The 24,722-nt window shown below is 36.4% G+C and overlaps 1 protein-coding gene and 1 long non-coding RNA gene across 2 annotated transcripts in view; one reads left to right on the forward strand and one right to left on the reverse strand.

Annotated features, from left to right (window-relative positions):
- The window catches only part of LOC132160896 (RING1 and YY1-binding protein B-like), a 30,412-nt gene extending 8,823 nt beyond the window's left edge, over positions 1-21,589 (forward strand). The window contains exons 3-5 of the mRNA XM_059570626.1: positions 16,151-16,417; positions 16,503-16,598; positions 19,777-21,589. Coding sequence (XP_059426609.1) covers positions 16,151-16,417; positions 16,503-16,598; positions 19,777-20,026 — 613 coding nt within the window. The 3' untranslated portion in view covers positions 20,027-21,589. The remainder of the gene's footprint in view (positions 1-16,150; positions 16,418-16,502; positions 16,599-19,776) is intronic.
- Positions 15,566-16,133, reverse strand: LOC132160898 (uncharacterized). The gene is made up of 2 exons (XR_009438084.1): positions 15,841-16,133; positions 15,566-15,739 (listed from the first exon to the last, which is right to left on the reverse strand). It is a non-coding gene; the product is annotated as an uncharacterized LOC132160898 (long non-coding RNA).
- Positions 21,590-24,722: the final 3,133 nt, after the last annotated feature.

The following is a 24,722-nucleotide window of genomic DNA, read 5'->3' on the forward strand; positions in this document are numbered from 1 at the left end:
AGCTCTGTACGCTCGATAGCACGTCAGCTGGTCGAGCTGAATAGCGCAGTCTGGAACGCTGTTGCTGAGCCATGTTTCCGTGAACACAAAAACACAACAGTCTCTTACAGTCCTCTGAGTTGAGCGTAGTAATCGAATGTAGTCCAGTTTATTGTCCAACGAGCATACGTTAGCGAGTACAATGGTGGGGATAGATGGCGTTTACCCCTCTTCTGCTTCCTCTCACACCGCTTGTGGCGCCTCAGCTGTGGGCGATATGCAGTAGTGGCGGTCGGTGATGGTGAAGGCCTCCTTAGCAGACCGAGATCCCACAGCTGTTCTGCGTGCGTGGAGTTTAACTGTAAAAAAGCGGTTCTGCCGACATTGAGCAGAAACTCGCGACTGTATTTGCGCTTAAAGACAGGTAGACGCGACGACGACGTACAAAAACACTGCGACTCACAAGACAAAAAACACGAAAACACCGTTCTGTCGAGACCGAGAGAAGCCGCTGCGTGTGGACGCGCCGCCATCTTGGTTCATGTGAGTCCTTTTAAAGCTCACACATGACGAGAATGATTAGTCTGTTAACATTAGCAAATCTGAATAATACATTTTTTACAACATTTATTAATGTAGGCTAAATTATATTTTGGTCATGTTTGGTCATTTATTAATTCATGTTAGTTTATTACACATTAATGTTAATTTATACAACTAATTTATTAGCATATGGAGAAATTATTAAATTAAACCTAAATTGTTCATGAAACCTAATGCCTTAACTTAATGTACTGAACTTTTTTCTAGGCTTGATTGTGTTTATTGGGTGCACTCTAACGTGTGTTAATGCTTCGTTAAAAAGCCCCTTCCTAAGAAATACATGACTGGCTATGATTGGTTAGATAGTCCAGTGTGTTGTGATTGGCTAAACCACCTCTAGTGTGTCTAAACATCTCGCCCCTCACCTCGGCAGCATGTGCTCTAGTTGTATTGTAAAATATGGTGTTGTCTATATTGCTTATCAGCGTGAGCCTGATTGAGAAGCAGAGGAAATCAGTGAAGAGGATCACGCAGAACCTGTGCAAGCACAGCTCTTAATGGTATGTTTCTTTGTTTGTTGTTGTCTTACTTTTAGATACGCTGTTATTTGTAAATGCTACTGCTTCTGTTAGCTTTTAATATACTGTTAGGTTTTATCTTGATTAAAGCTTTAATATAGTATGACAACCACACGCGCGTTCATGTTTAATGCTTCTCATAGCTATGTGAAAATAGGTGTATAAATGTAATGGTTTATTCTTGGAGCTGAGCTGGTGATCTGAATGAGAGAGTGAGATAGATGCAGAGCGACGTGAGAAACAGGATTGAGAACTGCTGCTTTAGGACATTGATTTGGAAACTTGTGAATCCATTAGAATCGTTAGAAAACAGAACCGCGATTGATATATGAATAGATTTTTACATCCACCCCTAGTTTTCTTCCTCTTCTCTAAAGCAATGCAGCATGGCCTCACCCCCTTTGTTGCATGGTGTTGCAACCACCCCTTAAAAAGTTTGATAAAGCATACACAAGACAAAATGTTACAGATATAGATGGTGTGCAGTGTGCAACCTCACAGAATTGGCTCTCCCAGTGCTTCTACAACAGCAAGCCTACATACTTTTATATTTAAAGGGAATGTATGTTTACTTTTGTGTATCACATGCTCAGTAGTTGATCAGTCTCATACATATTTACAGAAAACATTCTGATATGTTATTTCATTTACATTGAATGAAAGTTGTAGAGTTGCCACTTGTTGTATTTCTGTTGATTGGCCAGACTAGATGTTTTATTATGGATTTTTACAGAATCCTTGCATTAAATTTGCAGAGAGATACTTTGTTGAAACGTTTGAGTCATCGAAACTGAATCAAAATTGAGTTGTTTTCAACATTCCATGTTCAGTGAGTTTCAGTGTTGACAGTCTCTCTCGTGTGTCATGGAGGTAGGCACATAGAGCAAGCAAGTGGAATAATAAGTATGTCACAGCGCACAAATGCAAAGATCTGTTCAGCTGATGTTTTTCTGATGATTTTCTGATTTGATGGGAAATTGATGTTTTAAGTGCCTTGTTCCACTAGGAATAACATAACAATCCAGTAATTTTCTTCTCCATTGTTTGAGTGCAGATTGTTGAGGATAATGAAATTACATAATCAGGTGGTGCCAACACTGTGTCAAATTCTCCCATGCATCTACAAACACACTGTGACGCACTTTTGCTTATCCACAGTTATCAGCATTTAGACCTGCTTTAAACCACATGCATAAGCTTTTAATCTATACCAGTGTGTTAATTGAGGGTGTAAAACTTCTTAATGAGATTGTAGACATTTAAGCAAATCAGCACAATAGTCCTCTTTCACTGAAAATAAGAATGATATCTGGAATACACAGATGGGATTTTAGTCTTGTAGAGTTCAAATAGAGGTGTAGAGTAGTGATCACACATTATCTGGCAATTTCGTCATTTGGGATTGGAAGAATCTACCAACAGGTACTGAACATGTTGTTTTAAAATGTTGTAGTCAGGAATTAATTTAGATATTGAATTTCTGCAGTTCTATGTACATCTCATTTGTTTTCATTAAGTTGTGTTGTATCAAGTGAGATCCAAAAGTCTGAGACTACCAGTTAAAATGCATCTATTTTTAATAGGTCTAGCTAGATAATAAAATATGATCTATTTAGATTTTAATCGATTCTCATTTTTCTGAAACAATATTGATTCTTAAATCCAAAGAATCGATTAGTCTAGCCGGTTTTCAATATATCACAATAAGCATTGTGCTTTTACTTTTAATATGAAACAAAGTCTCAAATTTCTAATTCTGTCAATTGTATTGCAATATTCAAACAATCAATGCCGTTTTGGTGCCGTTTAATGTGGAGTGACCGAATGCTGTAGCGCCTTAGTTTAACAGATGTGGCAGCGCGAGGCACACGTGAACTAATCCTCTCCTCCACATTAATACCAGATTCAGCACAAAATAAACATTATTAAACATCCAAAGTTAAGTCTATAGTAAACAACTTTACAATCCGTATCCTGTCTCATGTAATCACTCAATCAGTGTTTCAGCCGTGCAAAGACGTCAGTATAATGGCTTGTAAACATTGTCACGTAATGTCACATTTACCTCAGAAAAAACACATTCGGTAACCACAAACTCATTAGTCAGCTAGAAAAATTAACTGTAGACTGGGTTTGCTAAATATATGCACCATATAGTTAGGTCTGGGCGATTTTCCAGATTTGATCAATTGATTTGAATTTATTCCACGATAAAAAAAAAATTAGAAAACGAGGAATTGCAATTTTGAATAGAAATATTACCAAATGTTAGAATTAGACGCTTTGACAGTATACCGGTGATAACAGTAAAGAGAAGTTGCATGTTGGCACACGTGATTAAGCACTCAACTGTAACGTGCTCTGTGAAGGACCATAAATTTAGTGCTAGGCATCATTCACAAAGTGCTTTTGTTTTGACAAAGATGCGATGCGGGCAGTGGAATAGGTAAAAATAAACTTCTTTTAACTTTAGTTCTGTGTTTTCAGAATGGCTTTTCATGCATGAGACACTGCAAAAGACACAAGCGCAACAGTCAAACACATCCATGTTTCCACAGAAAAAATTATGGAATAGCAGCACAATCGAATAAAAAACCTGTAAAGAAATACTACTGTATGTCTGATATTTCATGTTTGCATCATGCTGACAGGCTGAAAGTGGCTGTTGTTGTTGTTGTTTTTTTAATGAACATTTATAGTTAATAAAAGTTTACTGGTGTTATAACTTCAGTCATTTTGAATTTAAATTACCTTGACTTTTTAGATTTTCTAAAATAATTTTCCTTGTATTATTTCTGAACACATTTGAAAAGTTTGTACAATATATAGTTGTAGTTTTAGCGTTTTTTCAAGTGATTTGTTTAACATTTACATGTTGACTTCATGTGTGCTGCTCTTTAATAGAATTTTCTGTAACTAGAGGGTCAATAAAGAAAAAAGAACTTGAATTGTTGTAGTTAAATTATCAAATTGACTTGTTAAAAATCTTTGTCCAAAATTATTTTGCAAAATCGTCCAGCCCTGAAAAATATATTCATTATAACTTTTACTGTTATTCAATGTTTAATTTTTTTTGTGAGAGTCACCATTTAAATGTTTATTTAATATTTCTACTTATTATTTTTTTTTATGTAATTGTAACTTTTATTATAAAAACTTCATTGTAATTTAAGCAGTTGTATAGCCTAAAGAATCAGTCAGTTTTAGCCTTCAATATTATAGTAATGTAACTGACACTCATGTAGCCTATGTTTTTACAGCATTAGTTAAGATAATTTTTCCCTTGAATATTTGACGTAGGTCTACCTGATATATATATCCAGAATAATCGAATCAAATCAATTTGGGAATTGAATTGCAAGCTTGTGAATGAAAATCGAATTGAATTGTGAAATTAGTGTCAAAACCCAGCCCTATTTTTTTTGTCTTTTTATATTTATTGTAGATTTTTTTTTAAAATATGTATTATCAGCCCAATGATCTACAATCTACAATATTGTCAAATAAAATGTTTTTATATTCTTTACAGTGGGATCCAAAGGTCATTAGAGAATATATTTTTACAATTATTTTATGATTTCTGCATAATAATTTGATTGGAAAGTTGATTAGATTTTTTTCTTATTATTTGGGTGTTTTTGATGATAGCAGCACTTCACAAACTTGTACTGAACCTGATGATCGAATTCTCAATTGTTTTACATATTACTTGATTTATACTTTTAAATGGGTTTGAAGATTCCCAGCTTTTCAGTGTATTTTTAGACTTTTTATCGATCCCACTGAACTCCATCCTCCCTGCCCTGGAGATAGGTTGCCGCTTAGTATTGAGTTTGAACCAAGTGTGTGTGTGTGTTTGGGTGGGCTGAAATTGGCTGAAAGTGATTTAGCAACAGAGAAATTGCTGGCCGTGTGATTCTGAAGGGAGGCAGATGACAAGGCACCAGGGAGGAGATAAAAAAAGAGACCAAAAGAATAGAGAGAGTGAATGAATGCAAGAGCCCGAGCGAGCAAGTGTGCGTGTTGTACGTGTGTGCGCTGTGAGGAGGGGGTTGTGGGCCACTGCATGCTGAGTTTGATGGACGGCTCTGTTGGGATGTGCTCACTCAGCCAAGAGCCTCTCAGAGGGAAGGCAGAATGGAGCACATCATTACCCAGCGCAGGGAAGCACTGGGCTCACCCTCCTTCAACTCTCGCCGTCCTCCTCCTCCTCACCCGCCACATGTCATTCAGTCAGTGGAGCAGAGGAGGCTGCCGTTCGCCTGACTCATGCATATATCACATAACCACAGTCAGTGACGTTCGATGACCACACTTACTCCGCTAACTGAGTAGGAACTGAAGCCGTTTCGATTGAGGGACTCTGCCTCGCTGTAGTCTGGCAGCATCCAGCGCTGATGAAGATGGTAAGGCAGACAATGAAAGACGATGTGACTGACAGCTAGTCTCGATATGAGCTGGAATCTGTTTTTGCCGGAGGAAATATAAAGCCATTACTATCTGCAGCTCTGCTTGTATATAGATGTTAGCGCTAAGAGGATTAGTCAGCTTACTTTATTGCTTGCTGATGTGTTTTTCTATGACATATTGAAATTCTTCAGAGCAGTAAGGGCATGGATTTGCAGATAACATATGAAGGTGATGGGCAAGGGAAACATCTTTTCAGTGAACTCTTCATGTGAATGTTTTATTTTATACAAGCAGGTCTATTGGAAAACGCAAGCAATATACCAAATCAAGCAACATCAACAAATGCTGCTAGAACCATTTTTTAAATGAATTGTAAACGCCTATAGAGTACACTTTAATATTTTATTCAAATTAATTCAGAAAGGTCTTTAAATAACACTATTTATATTCTCTCTCTAATGCAGTCACTTTTTTAAGTGTGACTTCAGTGTTCAAATTCTTTGTAGGCCCACTGCCTCCAGATAGTTAAGTGTGGGAATACATCGCTATTGAAACCTTTTTTTTTTTTCTCAGTGCAAATGTGAATCACAAAGGAGCAGTTCAGCGACAAGATGTGGTTTTCTATTTGAGCGCTTAACAAAAAGTGCTTCATTGTTGCATTTCTCCTTATTAGTTTAGCAGAGCAGGCCAGTCTAGACATAAATATTCAATAAATTGTTGTGGTGAATAGGGTGCATATTGCACAGCCTTTAGCTTGTTCATACTGTTTCAAAAAGTGACCTGTAATTTATACAGGTCAGAGGCAAAGGCAGCACTCAAGGTTCTGTGAATCGGATGGAAAAGGGATCAACTCTTTCAGGTCATCATATGAAAAGAAACATGGCAAGATAGATGGATCCTTATGTGTGCTAAACACAAACACTACACCTGGTTTGCTGTCTGAGTGATGAGGGGAATAGAGCGGGTTCCTTTGGTGAAAGGTCAGACAACACAGGAAGCCTTTTCTTGGATTGATCAAAAAGAGAAAGAGATGTTAAGGGAAAAAGAAAAAAAATCACTTCCTCTTTGCTAATTATAGACAGGCCCATACAGAGTTTGTGCATGATTTCCAAGTCCAAAATATATATATTGACACTTGAGGAACAAATCCATTGTTTCTGTTGTTACTTGCAAACATATATTTTTTTTTATTAATTTGAATCTTTTTGTCCAATTAATTTTTTTTTCATGTTAATTTAAGGTCTGATAAACAGTCTGTTACATTTGTGTCTTTAAACATAAAAAAATGTTGTTAATGTTTCAAATGTATAGAAAACTAAATAATTCATGTATTCTTTGGTTTCAAGACCTGAGGGTGATACTTAATCAATTTCTGTTTTCTGCCACTTAAAAAAAGCAGAACAAAAAGTCAGGAAAGAAATTATTTATTATTCTACACTGTCAGCTGAAGTACTGCGTTTTCACATTGTAGCTCACATCCATGACTAGAGAGCAGTTATATCACAGTTAGATTTTCCCCACAGCTGAGATCTCCCCAGAGAGCAATTTCCTCAGGGAAGCGAGAGGGCAGAGTCCCTCCAGGGGAGATGAATGTTTAATGTCCTCCACCCAGTCGAGAGCAACAGCACAAGAACCCAGGACCTGTTCTCTAGGTGCTCTCTTCGCTAACTTCGTTCTGTACAGCAGGCACAAAGCCACTAATCTTTGTAGAATGGCTTATGGGAGCCCGGTCTCAGAGCTTGTTCAACACGCACACTCATGGCAGCTTCATCATCCCCCACCAGTCAAACGCTTAATGCTGCTACACCAGAGGATCAAGGTGCTCCACGAACTGCCACTGCACATAACTGTCGTGTTTGCCGTGATGTAAGAGGCGAGCGATGTTAAATCTAGTGGAGAATCTCACGAATGCTGTCAGGAAATGTCTAAAAAAAAAAAATAAAAATAAAATCTAGCGTATTTTTAGGGCAAATATGGGTGCTTTGCATTGCTTTTTTTATGTTCCGAGTCCTCCATCTGAGCTTAATTAAATCCGTAGGCTCAGTAGAAAGTCTGGATTCAGTTTAACAAGCCTTGTCCTTTAAATGACAACAGATTGCTTTTTAGATTGCAATCTGCCTATAAAGGTGCAGCCTTGTAGTCCAGTACCATGCATAAGTAGCAGATATGTATCCCATTGACCTGATTGTCCTCTCTCCAGGCCACTTTGTGTCCCCAAAGCATGCAAGAGTCAATGACCATGATTGCCTGCTTATGCTGCACTTGAAATGGAGAGCTGTGTTAATTGAGCTCTTTTTATTATTATTTTTTTTTTTTAGCTTCTCTTCACTGAAGCGTTATCTCATTCTGTCTTTGCCTCTACAAGCAGTCTGTTTCATTTAACGGTGCCGTAATTTACTGCACCGCTAACATTTGTGTAACTGAAGCCTAGACTGGAGTCTTGCGGAAATGCCAACTGCTCCAGGAATTAAAGAGCCTCCATGTGCGGTGTCATTAATTACAGCGCATCAGTTTAAAGTGACACATGCCACTGTGGGGGTCTTTTCAGACCAAGGCTTGTTTTCATGCATTCTTACATTTAGAAAATGACTATTTGTATGTATGAATTTAGTTTAATTTGTATAATGTAATGGAAAAATATGATTACATCAGAGTAACTTTCTTTAATATACAGCAGAAAAAGTGCAATAGCCGATTGCAACAAAGCCCTTTAAGCTAAGAAAACCCTTTGTTATAACCATTAGTTTTAAATAACAGATTCTTTTAGCCTGAGGGGTGGGTTGCAGCTGAGCCCAGATCTTTGCAATTTGACTGTTGGATCTTGAAGTTTGTGAAGGGTTTCTTATTTTTAATGATCCATGCATTTTCAATTGGTTTAGTCTGAGGTTTTCCTTTTGCTCATGTTGGTCTCTGTCCAGCAATGACTTGTGAGCACTAGGACTATGTTCGGAATGGAATACTAGCGTCATACTTGCTGTTTACAGCACAGTAAAAGTTAGTATGCTGGAACACATTGCATATTTAATTCATCAAGCATTCATTTAGCTTTTGGAAGTAAATATGAATATTTCACAATTTTTATAATTTTTTCATTTAGATTTAGATTTAGAGCCAGATTAAATGAATGTTGTAGAGTAGGGATGGGACGGTATGAAAATTTAATATCACGATTATAGTGACTAAAATTATCACGATTATCAATATTATCACGGTTTTGTTGAAAAGAGATGAAAGTGTTCAAAAATAGTTTTATATTTAATAATCAACAAACAACTAATAAAACAAGCAACTCTATGCACTTAATTTAAAGAAAGATTAAATTCTGTGGCATTTCCTTCCTTACAATGAAAAGTGTAGAAGCATAGAAAAGCATAGAAAAGTCACTGACTTTCGCCATTCCTTCTCGAAAAAAAACAAAAAAAACATTGTGCGCTGCGCTTGCGTCAGACTGTTGCTGGCTGGACATGATTTAATAGTGAGTTATTAAAACCGCGATAATCAAACACGGTTTTAATGATAATTCATTTTTAAACGATATTACTAACCTTCAGCACATTTTATCACGGTTATCAATAAAACCGGTCATCGTCCCATCCCTATTGTAGAGTAAATCATGATTTATGTTTCTTCCAGTTTATTGATGAAACCATAATTGGTAGGACAAGTCAAGTGCATTGCATTGTGGGATACAGTGTTCTATATTGTACTGCAGATTTTGTCAAATGTTGGTCAACTGGATGTATCTATCAATCTATGCATAAAGGAAATGTAATATGCACAGTAAATATACTATGTACTGCAGAAGCATAATTTAATTTGATGCAAATGAAATAAGCCTGTGAGTAAGAGAGATACAGTCCATTCAGTAGTTTGGAATATTTGTCTTTAATGTGTAATTTTCCAGCAAGTGTTTTCTGTTTTCTAAATGATGGACACTGAAGCAATACAAGAGTACATTGTCCCTTACAGCCTCATTTTCATTTAAGCCAAATTAAATGTGGCATATGCCCTGATTAATCCATAGTAAGAGTAGTATGGTTTTCCAAAACAACCACAATGACCTCTCTCATCCAGCTTCATTCAGGTTTCCCTCAGCTTGGCAACGTCTATTCGCTAATGTGATTTGGTCAGTGTCCATCTCAAACTGCATGCCCGTTCCACTTTTCCCACTGGAGTGATGCCACCTGTGTTCATACATGAGTCCTAGTCAACAGGGAGAGTTTATGATGAGGCGGTCATGTGTCAATCATTAAATAATGCATTGTGTGGTTTTTGTTGTGCTCGGGGAGTGTTGACAGCAGTCCTGACATGCCAATGAGCTCTCGTGGCTGAGTTACAGCTGGCACTGATTCATAGCTCAAATGTACGGCCTGTTTCTGTCTTGCTGTACTGCCCCTGATACAAATCACAGCGCGTGGCAAGAGATCCTCTGAGGGGAGGTTAATCAAATCAATCACAGGCCTGTCCGGCGCTAGACTCCTGGGCTAACCTCAAGTTGGAAGGGATTTCTGGATCCCCCTCAAGAGAGGTGAAATGAGCCAAGTACCTGTTAAGTGGAGGATTGTGCACTTTTGACTTTTCCCTGGCCTGGATTAGAGCAAATTCCCCAGTGTTCAGGGTACTACAGGTGATGGACTGAACGAGGCATCTGTCCTTGGCTTTCAGTACTCGTGTGTGATGATTGTTCTCATAAACCTTAGTCAGGGTAACGCCATACTTATTTTTGACAGGAATGAAAATGAGACTGTGAAGGATAGAAGTACATTGCATACAGTGGATTGTACTGTTGTTTAACAACATACCGACAGTTCAGCTGACGAAACGTATATTTCTATTAAATTTTCAAGAGACAAAAGTTCCATAAAACAGCTTTAAAAGTCTTGAAAATTACACGATTTAGAACCTTTTATACAGTAAATGCTATTGTAAAGATTGTAGGTCGCAAAATGATTTTCATTTGCGTTAAATTTAATTCTGGTATTTAACCTGATTAGGATCTATACAGTTGTTGTTAACTAGCTAATAAATACTTAAAACCTGTAACAATGCTGCCAAAATACTTTGCCATTATAATCCATACATACTGGCAGATGTCCCTGACATCCATCAGATGCCTAATTACTAAATATTAAGACTAAAAGATTACTTTTGAAGTGCAAAATAGCTATTTTAAATATAATAAAACTTACATACTTTATCATATTAACTAAATATTTATATATTTGTGTTGCCAAAAGTACAGACCATGTTGCCATTCGGTACTGAAATAAAAAAAGTCAATTTAAAAAAACTCTGCTGAACAGTGCTCATGATAGCGGGAAATGGACCGTCGTAAAATTTTCAGTACCGGTGGTATCGCAGTTGGTACTTTTAACAATACTATTACATATCACTCTTTTTACTATTGAAGGCAATAAGCCATAAGAAGCTATGGATCACAGTAATTTTTATCATGGTAAAGAGTATTTTAAACACTAAAGCCATGGAAAAATCACTTTAATGCATGACCTCTCATGAATTAATCCTCTATTACCTCACATGGCATGGTGTTTTTTCTTCCTCTGGACTTGAAATGTTACCTGTATAACATTAATTTAACTTTTGTATATTTTCACTTTTTCAATTGTTTAGTTTTCTTCCGTTATTCTGCAGTGTGTTAGTTCCTGATCTTTGTTTTTCTTGCCTTGACCAGCACAGACCCAATGCACACTATTCCCACATGCTTTAAATGATGCTCTCATGTATCCTTTGCCAGCGGGCTCTGAAGCTCATCTAGATTCCTCGCAGAGGTTGTATTGATTGGAGTTGTGCTTGCCTCTTGAACATGATTCCCTATTATGAGGAATTGATTGGCTTCTCATTGGCTGGTCTCTGTGAGAAAGCGTCTGTATCCTGTCAGTCTTAGGGAGTGAAAGAACCATTGCTATCTAAATGCCACAGGTTTTCTTAAAATCTCAGATAGACAGCCATTTTATTTTATCTAATGGTTTGAACGGCATCAACAAGACTATCGGGTCACTATGATTCTAGTGACAACCTGTTTGACAAAGTCTGTGCAGACTCATTTTCCTGTCGTTGCTTTCCAAAATTTGACTTCAGTCTTAAGTGGTAAAGTCCATACAACGGCACAGCGCAAAGCATTGGCTGAGCATGTTTGTGCACTTACGTAGAGTAGCTATGTATCTGGCCTTAATTTTTCCATTCATAAGTTTTGGAAATCTAACCACAATGTAAACAGCTAAACATTCACAACTGTGATTGATCTAAAATATTGAGGTGAAGAGGATTTCCAAGTCTAAATGTTTAGACAAGGCAAAAAACACTCATGAGCTTCGGCTCATCCCCCATGCTCAGTCGAAATCCTCTGTTACCCCCAGCTGCTGCCAGATGTTGGCCATTATGCTTGAGGAACGTGAGCTGGCTCAGGCTGCATGGTGCTCTGCCTCAGATCTCAGACACAGCCCCTCGGCTTTTAATTAACTCAACACCGTGCAAAGGAGAGAGAGTCTGCAGCGTGCAGCCACTGCCTGTCTTTCCACCGTTGCAGAATGTGTGTGTGTGTTAGTATAGAAGCACAAGAAAGGTTTCCTCCGCTACATGGATGCTATGCATTAGTAAAGAATAGGGCTGGGTATCGATTCAGATGTTCCAGATCGATTCGATTTCGATTCACAAGCTCTCGATTCGATTTTCTATACTCGTTTCTCGATCCAAGTCAATGAATATAGATTTAATACAAATACTATATGTATAAAAAAGAACAGTGAACATAAGTTTACAATTGGGTAATAACTAAAAAGAAATTAAGAGCCACAAACCTGTATATTAAACTCTTTCATTTTAGGTACACTTGGGTATAGTGTTGTCAAAAGACCCGGTACTTCGGTACCAAGTCGATACTAAAAAAATGAAAATGTCACGGTACCAGGTTTCTTTAAGTACCAGTGGGTACCCGGTCAACCCGCTTCTTGACACATACAGCGCTGATTTCCGCGAAGAATAAAACGCGGACGGAATCTCAAAATCCAGTCATGAAAATGAAACTTACATTTTAATATGGACAGTCACGGAATTTGTCAAAGTTAGCATAAATTAGGCTAATCAAATCAAATCCACATATGGACCAGTATCTGTAAATGTTAAGCCGCAAAAGTTGGTTTGAAAAGTTGGAGACACTGCATGTTCTGCGCGTCTCTGTGTGAATGAATGAATGGCAGAGACGTGCGGGTTTGTTTACTACATAGACTGAAGTGCTTGACGCTTGCAGTAATTTCAGCATCTGCCATCTCAATGAGGACATAAAGACATAAACAACATCACCAGAACTGTTCTGAGTCACTTCACAAGCATTTTACGGTTTCATTTGAGTAAAACCAGTGTCAAAATACAAGTAGCCCGTCAAAATAAAAGTAAATTTTTACATAAAGGCATTGCGCTAGAAATATTACTATTATTTAGTAGAATGTATGTGATACTGCTACTACTGTTGAAAAAAATAATAAAACTTAATTTTTTAAAGAAATAAATCACACAATATTTTTTCCATGTTTAAATTTTAATAGCAAATCCCCTTTATTTACCAAAAAATAAAATGTTTACATTTAAAGACCAATTAAATTTGGGTAAAACTTGTTTACTGTTTTTCATAATTATAATACTTGTAGAAAAACTTTAAACACAATTGTAAATAAGTATAAAGAATGCCATTGGTTTTATTTTTAGTGATAAGTTTTTTTTTTTTTTTTTTTTTTTAGCATATTTATGTGTTTTGCTTTGGTACCGAAATTGGTAACGAAAACCGTGGAATTAAATTTTGAAAAAAAAAAAAAATCAATTCATGGTCTTCGAGAATCGATTTTGAAGCGACCAAATTTGAAAAAACGATTAATCGAAGAAAAAAAAAATTTTCCCCAGCACTAGTAAAGAATAGTGGTTAGCTTGGATCACAAAACTCACTGATCAAGTCATATTGTAGGTCTTGATCATTTTTTCTGGTCAGCATGTAAAAAAATATATCCGTGTTACTTTCTAGTGTAACTGCTTTCCATTTATTACTTAAAGCACACTTTAAATACTTCTTAATTTCACAATGCATGAAAACTTGTAGCCTAAGAAAGTTCAAACAAGATTAGAGGCAAGTGGACAGGCAGTGTAAAAAGAAAACGTACATCAAATTACAAGTATAGATAAACGAAGTAAAAAATAAAATAATGTCTCGGACACAGACAGCAGTAGGTATTTATATGCTGCTGTCCCTTTAAGACCTTATGCATGAATCCAATATAATGATACAAATCCAAATTCTTTCTGAGCTGCTATTGTTCACTTATTACATAACCGTCTGCGTTTATGAGAATGATTGCCGAGACGATTATTTTGGCAAATTTTTAAGTGTGTAAACACAAACATGTCTATTTGAAATGCACCTCTGTGTGCACAGAAATTAAATGTGTAATAGGGATGGGACGGTATGAAAATTTAATATCACGATTATAGTGACTAAAATTATCACGATTATCAATATTATCACGGTTTTGTTGAAACGAGATGAAAGTGTTCAAAAATAGTTGATGCTCACACTGAAAACATTTCAGCAAGTTTTATATTTAATAATCAACAAACAACTAATAAAACAAGCAACTCTATGCACTTAATTTAAAGAAAGATTAAATTCTGTGGCATTTCCTTCCTTACAATGAAAAGTGTAGAAGCATAGAAAAGCATAGAAAAGTCACTGACTTTCGCCATTCCTTCTCGAAAAAAAACAAAAAAAACATTGTGCGCTGCGCTTGCGTCAGACTGTTGCTGGCTGGACGTGATTTAATAGTGAGTTATTAAAACCGCGATAATCAAACACGGTTTTAATGATAATTCATTTTTAAACGATATTACTAACCTTCAGCACATTTTATCACGGTTATCAATAAAACCGGTTATCGTCCCATCCCTAATGTGTAATGTGTAAATTGGCAAGACGGAACGCATGCAAATAATAAACTATAACTATGATGTTATTTTATTCAACTGTTATTCAACTGTGATCCATTCAACCCCTAGTAAAGAAGTTAATTTTCATTTTAATAAATCACTTCGTACCTGGTAACATTTTATCCTGGTATATTTGATGCATATGAGAATAGGTGAATATTGTGCACTTTCTTTGAGCCTTGGTTTCAGGTTTGCATTTTTTGTGATCCCTGTTCTCACACAGGAAAAAAAAAAATTGGTGAAACAATTTACACTCAGAAATTTGCTAGTAAAATAATTACAAAGAAAGGGCAAGTAACACATTCAATTAAATATGATATTTTGAAGTAGAAAACCTGAAATAGTATTTTCAAAACAGCAAGTTTGAACTTACAAAGGAGATCTGAGAGTAAGAAAATACCTTATAAATATATGATTTCAGCAAATAGCTTATAGTTGGGACTATTCATCACGTAAAACTATTATATTGTTTCATAACACTTGAAATCAAGCCGTATTGACTTTTTATGGATTTGTTTGGACAGCCCTTGACTATAAAGAGCTAATATACTTTATGTAAAAAATAATAATGTAGTTAACCTTTTTGAGTAAGCTTTTCCCTCTCTTTGCAAGTTTTGATGCAGGGGACTACCAGATTAAAAACCGCTTTCTATCCAGTTGGTGGCAAATGAGGCCAAACCTTCTAGCTAATCTGATTAGTCCCTATGACATGCTGCAAATGTCCCACCCTATGATCCTCACAGTCATTTTATTAAAGGAGTAGAGTAATGAGATTACACATTCAGCAGACCCAAACAGCTGGCGATGGGCCGTCATCACATTCAGGAGACCAGTGAAAGGGTTTTAGTCACTGAAATGCCTGCAGAGGGCTTTATCTGGCTAGGTATGTCTTAATGTCTTCACCACAATCCACAGAATCTGTGCTTGAAAATGATTTTGTGTAAACACTGGCTGTGGTGGATTACTGCGGACGTGCTATGGGAAGCAGACGCGTTTTGGTAGTGTACATTATTATCCAGTGAGCGGTGTGAATATGCATACTTAAAATTAGATTTTTGAATGATTCCTTAACCAAGTAAGTTGGTCTGACAGTTTTTGCTAGTTTTTGCTACATGAATGGTAGCTTAAGTGAACCTGATGGTAGTTTTTCAAAAATGAAAATGCATCTTGTGCAAGCTGTAGATGTCTAACCTTTTTCCAGTTGTTTAGCAATTATACATCTTTTCTAGATGAATGGGTTTCTCGTTAAATGTTGCTTACCTAATTTAAATTTGCTCCAAATAAATCTGTCTGTCTCTTATGTCTGTTTAATGGTTTTAAAAATAAAAATACTTTTGTTCACGCTAGTCTTCTGTTGACAATGGATAATTTGAAGTGACGTAGCTATACTTTCAGAAAAGTGTGTATTTTAACTTGAATATCCTGGTTGAGTGCATTTCACCATAGAGTTCTGCCGAAGCTGTATTTTACCGTAAATGCAATGGTTTGTTAAACCTAAAAAGTTCATTAAAAAGGATACATTACATTACTTCAGGCTTTAGATATTGAACTTGTACATGTCTATAACCTCCAGGCTCAACAGTTAAGTGAAGAGTTTTCAGCGGAGTTAGTGCCGCTCTAATACTCCTTAACAACTCTGTTCGGCCCCACAGGAAACCCCGGATAAACTCCCAGCTGGTGGCACAGCAGGTGGCCCAGCAGTACGCCATTCCTCCTCCCCCAAAGAAAGAGAAGAAGGAAAAGCCTGAGAGGCCTGAGAAAGATCGAACCGAGGGGGAGCGTCCCGACAGAAATCCACATGACACCGAACACACAGACAAGGACAAGAGTGAGAAGGAGCAGCCTGACAAAGAGAAAAAGGACAGAGAGAAGGAAATCACCCCAGCTGTCATCAAGAAACCCAACAGCAAAAAGAGCAAGTATGTTAGTCACCAATAAGAATGTGAGAAACTTGTGACTTTCTGCTTTATGGAGCGAGTAACCAAAAAATGTCTCTCTTTACAGACCCAAGTTAGATAGCCATCAAAGCCCACCCAGTGAACGAAACAGCATTCAATCTGGCAAATCCACAACCAAGACCAAGAACTCCCACATCTCCAGGTATCTCACCATTATCTTTGCATTTCATCTTTTTTTTTTCTTTTAAGTGTTGACAGGATCATATAGCATCAAAGCATGGGTGGAGTGAAGCAACAGCAGCTCACTGCATTTTGTAATGACAAATGAAAGAACAAGTGAGCCAAAGAAAAAGTGAGTAAAAAGGAAAAAGAATCATTAATTTACCATACCAGCCTTTTTAAAGCATTAGCTAAGAACAAATATGATTTCACAAAAGAAGCACTGTTTCCTTCTCACTGTTCAAAATTAAAATCTGTGATCCATTCCTTCTCCACTGTAAAATTCTTTTAATGTGTGATGCTGAACACAAATATGTAAAAAATGAAATCATGTTTGTGAAATTCCCATCAAGTTGAATTGAGGCTATTCTTGGCTAATGCTGTAAAAAGGCTGGTATGATAAATGAAAATTTTCTGTTTTCATTTTTACTCTTTTTCTTTTGCTCACTTGTTCTTTTCTCCCTCCCTTCCTTCCTTTCTTCTTAATACCTACATATCGCACAGTCCACCTAAATTCCATTACTATTTACACATTCCTGCTGTCTACTAATAGTATATCAATTTAGTTGAAGACATACACTACTGTTCAAAGGTTTGTCGTCAGTATATATATATTTTTTTTCCCTTAAATTAATAAGAATAACCTTTTAATTAATTAATAACCTTAATTTGATCATAAGAGACAGTAAAGGCATGTATTTTACAAATATATTTTTTTAATCTTTTTTAAATTTTCTATTCATCAAAGAATACTGACAAAATATTAAGCAGCATAACTGTTTTAATTATTGATAATAATATTTATACATGTTTACTGAGCACCAAATCAACATATTATAATGATTTCTGAAGGATCATGTGATGAAATTTACCAATCCAAAACTTTTGAATGGTGGTGTGTTAATATTGACCTGTTGGACTTTTCATTGTTCATTCCGGCTCCCCTGCTCAACAGGGCTCCAGAATCCAATTGAATGATCGTATTTTGCACAAGTTTGCCAGTATGAATTTTGTAAGAGAAAATCAGTGAGAATGTTTGTTTCTGTGGTTTAATTTGTCATTTTGATGGTGCTGATCAGATGCTAGTTCCCAGCTCTCATACTCTGAAAACACTTCTTTTAGCACTAGTCACTTTCATACAGTCCCATAAAGATGCTTAATGCTGTCATTTAAAAGCCAAAATAATGGTAGTGTAATAATAATAACTGCAGTTGAAGGTCTGGCTTGAGAATGTGTTGTAAGTCACACTGACAGTGAACAAAGCTGGCAGACAGCAGTGATAAACGTCACTGCAGAAAGTGCTCTGATTCACAAATGCCTCTCTCTCTGTCTGTGTCTGTCTCTTTCTCTCTGAATGAGCGAGTCGTGGGCTGATCTCAATTGAGCAGCTCAGTTTTACTCCCACTCACGCCCTGTTGGCCGCCGTCCCACCATTCTGTTTCTGTCTGCTTCTGCCAGCAGAGCTCATTGTGTCACATTGTCTTGGAGGCATACTAACAACTGAGGCTAATGCCAATCAATGAGATTTAGCTTTGTGCTTTTGCCATGCACACAACCCTGGAAACAGGTCTCAATTTTTAGTAGTGGGCTTTTTGTGTAAATGTAAGTGTTGGTGATGTTTAACTTTTGAAATGTGTGCTGTTGAGTATTAAAGGGTTAGTTCACCCAAAAATGAAAATTCTGTCATTAATTACTCCCCCTCATGTCATTTCAAACCCGCAAGACCTTCGTTCATCTTTGGAAAACAAATTAAGATAGTTTTGATGGAATCTGAGAACTGTCTGACCCTGCATAGACAGCAACTCAACTGAAATGTTCCCAAAGGAGAGCAAGGAGAACTGTAAAATAATCCATGTGACATCAGTGGTTCCGCAATTATATATAGTTATGAGAATAGTTTTTGTGCTCAAAAGAAAAAAAAACGACTTTATTCAACAATTTGTCTCTTTCACATCACCCTGGTGCCATTTTGGAGAGTATCTGCTGGACCTATGCTGTACTGTTGAATAAAGTCAAATTGGTGAATAATAAAGTATTCTCATAGCTTTGTATAATTTTCGGATGTCATATGGATTATTTTACAGATCTCCTTGCTACATTTCTGGATTTGGGAACATTTCAGTTGCATTGCAGTCTATACAGATTCCATCAAAACTATCTTAATTTGTGTTACAAAGATGAACGAAGGTCTTACGGGTTCGAAACAACATGAGGTTGAGTAATTAATGACAGAATTTTCATTTTTGGGTGAACTATCCCTTTAATCTGGCTGATCTCTGTTAGTCTTTGCATGCTTTTTTGGTTTCTGATGTTTGGGAAATGTGAACCTAACCATATTTTCTCAAAATCATCTTTTCATCTCAAATTTCTGAATACCAAGCAGTGTTTAGGGAATGTTATTCCTAAGTGTTGGCACTAATAGTTACCTGATTTTGTTTTTACTTACTGCAGGTTAGTTACTTATGTCTTTTGTGTTAAAGATTGTGTGGGTGTGGATAAGTGTTTGTCTCCTAAACATGGTTTGCATGCAACGCCCATATCCCTGTCCTTTTCTGCATTTAAATCAAAATAATGCAAATACTGTGGAAGGTGAAATGCAGGACTTGCCCCCATTGTCTAACCATTGAAACAATATTGTTTGTAATGGATGGGCCCAGAAAGAATCTGTAGTGGGGGGTTTTCCCCGCCATTCTTTTCACTGGTTTATGTAATCTTATAAAATATTTTTAGATTTCTAATACTTTTTTTATTTTTTATTTTTATTTTTATAATTTAAAATATACGTCATTTTTGCAAATATTCAAATACTTATGCTGTTAAAAATTGATTAAAAATATTTGTAATATATATTTTTATATTTTGTGATTGCAATACTGAGATTTCAGCATGTTACTTAAGTCTTTTATTTATTAGGAAACATTCTAATATGCTGATTTGGTGCTCAAGAAATATATATATATATATATTAGTGATTATCATTGTAAACAGTTGTGCTGCTTAATACTTTTATGGAAACCATGATAAATGAAATTTTGCATGTATTTTGTATCTTCATTTGAAAAATTTAAGTCATGAATCTACAGTTATGTTACTTCACTATCTTTACATCCAAAAAGTGATCGATTGCGTTCTTTGACACATTATCCTCCTCCAATCTGCAGGCCCAAGCTGAAGAACATTGACAGGAGCACAGCCCAACAGCTGGCCATCACAGTGGGGAACGTCACAGTGATCATAACAGACTTTAAGGAGAAGACCCGCACCTCCTCCACCTCGTCCTCCACAGTGACCTCGAGCACCGGCTCTGAAAAGCAACACCAGAGCTCTGGCTCCGAGAGCTTGGACAAAGGCTCATCCCGTGCATCGACACCAAAGGGAGATCTCTTGGTCGGGCATGATGAGTCATTCTGAGCACCACGGACGCTGTCGAGACAGCAGGGATGTACTTTGCCTCCATTTCCCCTCACCTTGCCCTGAGCCAACTCATATTCATTTCTGTCACTGAAAGAGGAACATACTGTCCTCTTACCCACACACACTCAACATACCTACACATACATCTGTGTAAATGGTGCAACCATGGTGGACCGTGGATTTGGTCTTCTGGGCAAACTGTCCCTAATTTCCCTTCCTGGAGACATCCCACTCTTGTATGTATTGTTTTATATTTGTATGTGGATGTGCAGCTGAATCAACATTTTTGTTTTGTTTAAAAAAAATATATATATAAATATGTAAATGTCCTCTGTGCACAGTAACCACCGACATTTTAACTATTCCGGACCATTAATGCTCTTATTTATATTGCATCTTTTTACTTTTAGAGAATTTTTTATTTTTTTTTGGTCAAAGGTTTTTTTCAGATAAAGTAGCTCAAGCCGATGGCTCCCCTTTAGTGTTGAAACCAGTTTTCTGGAGATTCCTGAGAAACTTCTCACAATGGTGCTAGCTACACTGTGAAATGGTTTCAGTCCTCAGAATGACGTTCACACCATAGAAACGGATCCCCGTGCTCCTGAAAACAGGCTGGTGTCAGGCTGCATTCTTCTGTTGCTTTGTTTTGGGATTTTTTTCCATTTTGCGAGACTAATCTGAATTTGTGCACTGGGGGGGGGTCCCAAGATCTAGTTTCGTCAACATACTAAACAGAGAATGTTTTACACCCGTTGCGTTATGGAGAAGACAGCTGAGATTCACAAACTGCAAGAAGACATTGCAAGCATGATGTGTGAGCTTTGGATTTGATCATTCGAAGATGAACTGAGGTTTCTTAATGCTCACTTGGCTTAATGTCTGGTTTTGCAATTGTATTCAGAACATTTTGTTTGACAGCTTTTATTGTCCTTCATGGTCAACATATGATGTATTGTAAAAACACTAAAAGGGTTTGATGTCTCAAATGTCTCAAAGGTCCGTAGGCCTTTAAAGTTGAAGAACTGCTTCTGCGTTTTATAGTTATTTTTGATCGAAAGAAACCGATTTTAATCTTAGGGTTTTACTCAGCCTTGTTTTAATCTGAAAACAGATTTGTGACATTTTCCCATTTTCAGAAACCTAGATGATGGTGAGCAGTGCAGTATTTACTAAAACAGTCCCAGCGCTAGAAATAAGAGACATTGTGCTGAACATGAACTGTTGCTGAATGCATGGGAACTCTAGCAAACATTCAGCACTAACATTTTTCAATTAGTTTACTTCAGTGTCACGAAAAATTGACGCGAGCATGATTTCCTACAATATTCCCGCTCCCCATTAACTCGAGATGTCTAGCTGGCGGTCCCACAATTCTCAAAGTCAGCATATCTTCCCTTTGAACTGTATTAAACCTGTACAAAGTATGTGTATATGATATGAGTTTTATTTATTGAAGGACCAAAGGAATTTGATATTGATGACATGCTAGGCAAATGAATAATTCAAAATGTAATTACCATATGTGTGATATAACATTTTAATAAAGTCTAATATAATCCATTTCTAATGTGTAATTCTTGTCCTCTTGATATATGCAGAAGATTTGTATACATGTAAATTCATAGACATTCAATCTGTGAAGACAACACTGACTTTTGTCATTGTACTACGTGTTCATTCTGAAATGGCATAGAATTATTACAGTGAACTCCCATCGAGCTGTGTTTCCATCTGCAAATACTTTGTATGTTTTAAAATTAATAGATTAATGGACATTTTAAACCACTGGCAACTTTGATGCTTTGAATGGGTTACTGCTTTTGTTAACCACCTTTGATTTGCACTTCATTAGCAGGAGTAGACAGACTAAAGCATCATGTATAAATGAAGACTTCACTGGGTTGTTTCGCAAGGGTGACCGTGTGTCTTGATTTTTATATATATATATTTACATATATATACATATATATATACATATATATATATATACATATATATATATATATATATATATATATATATATATATATATATATATATATATATATATTTGTGTGAGGTTAATCAACCAAACCGCTATTGATTGTTGGATATAAAGCATTTAAGTTGTATTGGTATTAATTTTGTATTCTGACCCAGTGCAATTCAAGACACTATTCTTAAAATCAGTTTTTCACAAGTATGCAAAGTAATAACCAGAAAAGGGGTTGTTTGTAAATCACAAATCAGTGGGGTGTTTTATTATTCTGCATTATTCAGATTGAGATTTTACTACATTTTAACCCCAAAAGTCATCAAATTTGCAATGTATAGCTTAACAGAACATTTCGTAAAATGTATGAAAATAGCCATTTTTCCACTTGCCTTATCCACTGTCAGAAACAGTTACCTGAATTTTGTAAAACCGTAAAAAAAAAGGAAAGAAAAAAAAAGAACAAACAATGAATTGTATCTTTAAGTTATTTAAATTTGAGAAGAAAAACAATTGCTGAATTTAAACTGCTTATGTATAACTAAAAATGGTGCAGCCAATGTAATAGGCTATGAATGGCAATGGAGTCTTTCCTTCTTTTTACGCGCAAGCAGTTCTGTTCTTGTGTACGACCAGTAACCTTAATTTACTGTGTAAAGATGGTTACTTTTTTTTTAGCTTTGTTTGTCAGAAACCCAAATATAGAATGCTTATTTACATATTCTATAGCGTTAACCTTGTGAAATTACAGTGTACCTGTATAGTCCTGGCTCCCTTGATTTTGTAAGTGTCTAGTAAAAATGCTTTTACAGTTTCCTTTTGCATAAGGTTTAATTTTGTAAGAAGGAATCTTCTTTTTTTCTGTTTCGTTTTCTTGCTAATTGCTGTTATTGGTAAATTTTTTGTGGAGCGCATTCATTTGTAAATGTACATTTTACTTGCCTTTCTTGATTTTTTTTTATTGATCACTGCTCCTTATCTATAGCTTTATACCATGCTAACATTCAACAGACTTCTGGCATGTGCACGACTTTGCTTTTAGATGCTTCTTCGTCATTTCCCTTGCTTCCGTAAAAATGTCTATTGATGCATTTTGCTTGTTTTTTTCCACTAATAAAATGTTAAATTTATCAGTGTTGTGCATATCTTGGTCTTTTTCATACAACTCAACTTCAGCACACCCAGACAAATGATCTAATAAATACAGTGACCCTAAAATGCATTTACACGCTTAAAATTACTTTTAACCAAATGATCTCAAGGTCTTTAGACCAGAAACTGTCCATTGTCTTTATCTTAAACCCTATATCTACCTATTTGATATGCTAGTCTTTATTATCTAACTTAAGTCTTTAGAAATCTTTTCACTGCATACTTCTTTTTAAAATAAATTGCATTGAGAATCATACATGTTAAGTGCAATTTAAGCACTGCACATTCTGTTTACCAGCAATCTCATAACATCGTTTTATGTTATGCTATTTGCATACGCTTTAATATGGGTGTCAAAATGGCATGTGACACTGGTCTTGAGGTCTGCGTTGAAGCCCTGACACTTGAAAGGGGTTTAATGCTGGTCTTTGGCTCTTCCCATCTGATAATAAGCCTGAATAAGCTTGTAAAAGACTTTGCGTGTGATTACTCATGGTCTCAAAACCACTTGTCTCCATCATCACCCAAAATCTGCCATAATCCTTCAGCTGCATTCACTAAGCCTGTCTGTTGCAGCACTCGTCCAGTCTCCAGTGTCCTGTAGCTTCTTTCATTAAACTGCAGAACCAATTGTAGTTTTAACTCCTCTCCCTGGGCTATCCTGTGACAGGCTCTGGATCGTCCCGCTGTGTCTGTCCCGACTGATGCATTTCCAAACAAGCCCAAGGGTTCTCCAGAGAGCCAGTCGGAGAGGGGGGCCTCATCTCTACCATTACCCACCTTGTTCCCACTCCAGATGGGTCTCTTCCACACCATTCCCTCCCTCCAGACCACAGAGTGAGGAATTCCATATGTCTGGGAAGGGAAGAACATCTGCAGATAAGGGAAGAGCATTTTAAATGAAGGAAAGCAACAAGCCGACTGTGGTAAAAGGTTATAGTATGTTTAACAGAGATTCAGTGGAAAGAAATCGAAAATGTGCTTAATAGGAAAATATTTTTGTCTGTTTTTGTTTTTTTGTTTTTTTACTTGTGGATGGGTAAAAGATACTTAGTTAATAAAAAGCGTGTTTAGGCATGTGCAAATGTGTATTTTATCTTTAGTTTGTATGTTGTGTGCATCCTATTTGATTTCTGGGTGAAAGAATGCTAATAGAATATAATAATGTTGTCTCATGATTGTTTTAAATGAAATTAAATGTATGCATTTAGCAGACGCTTTTATCCAAAGCGACTTACAGTGCATTCAGGCTATCAATTTTTACCTATCATGTGTTCCCGGGGAATCGAACCCCCAACCTTGATGCTTGACAATGCAATGTTCTACCACTTGAGCTACAGGAACACTGTTTTAGCAATGTCCTTCCTAATAATTAGGTAAATCTGACCTTTTTTTTGCACTTTTAATTTGCAGTCATCCCAATAAATGAGATTCACACACAGCAACCCAACTTGAATAGAGTAATATCAACCTAAAATTTAATGATGAAGCAAGAAATCAGAATGCATGCATCTCACATTACTCAGTGTTTATTAGATTACCCTAACTGGCTCTTATTACAAAATTACC

The sequence above is a fragment of the Carassius carassius genome, chromosome 17 (genome assembly GCF_963082965.1).
Source record: "Carassius carassius chromosome 17, fCarCar2.1, whole genome shotgun sequence".
Lineage (NCBI taxonomy): Eukaryota > Metazoa > Chordata > Actinopteri > Cypriniformes > Cyprinidae > Carassius > Carassius carassius.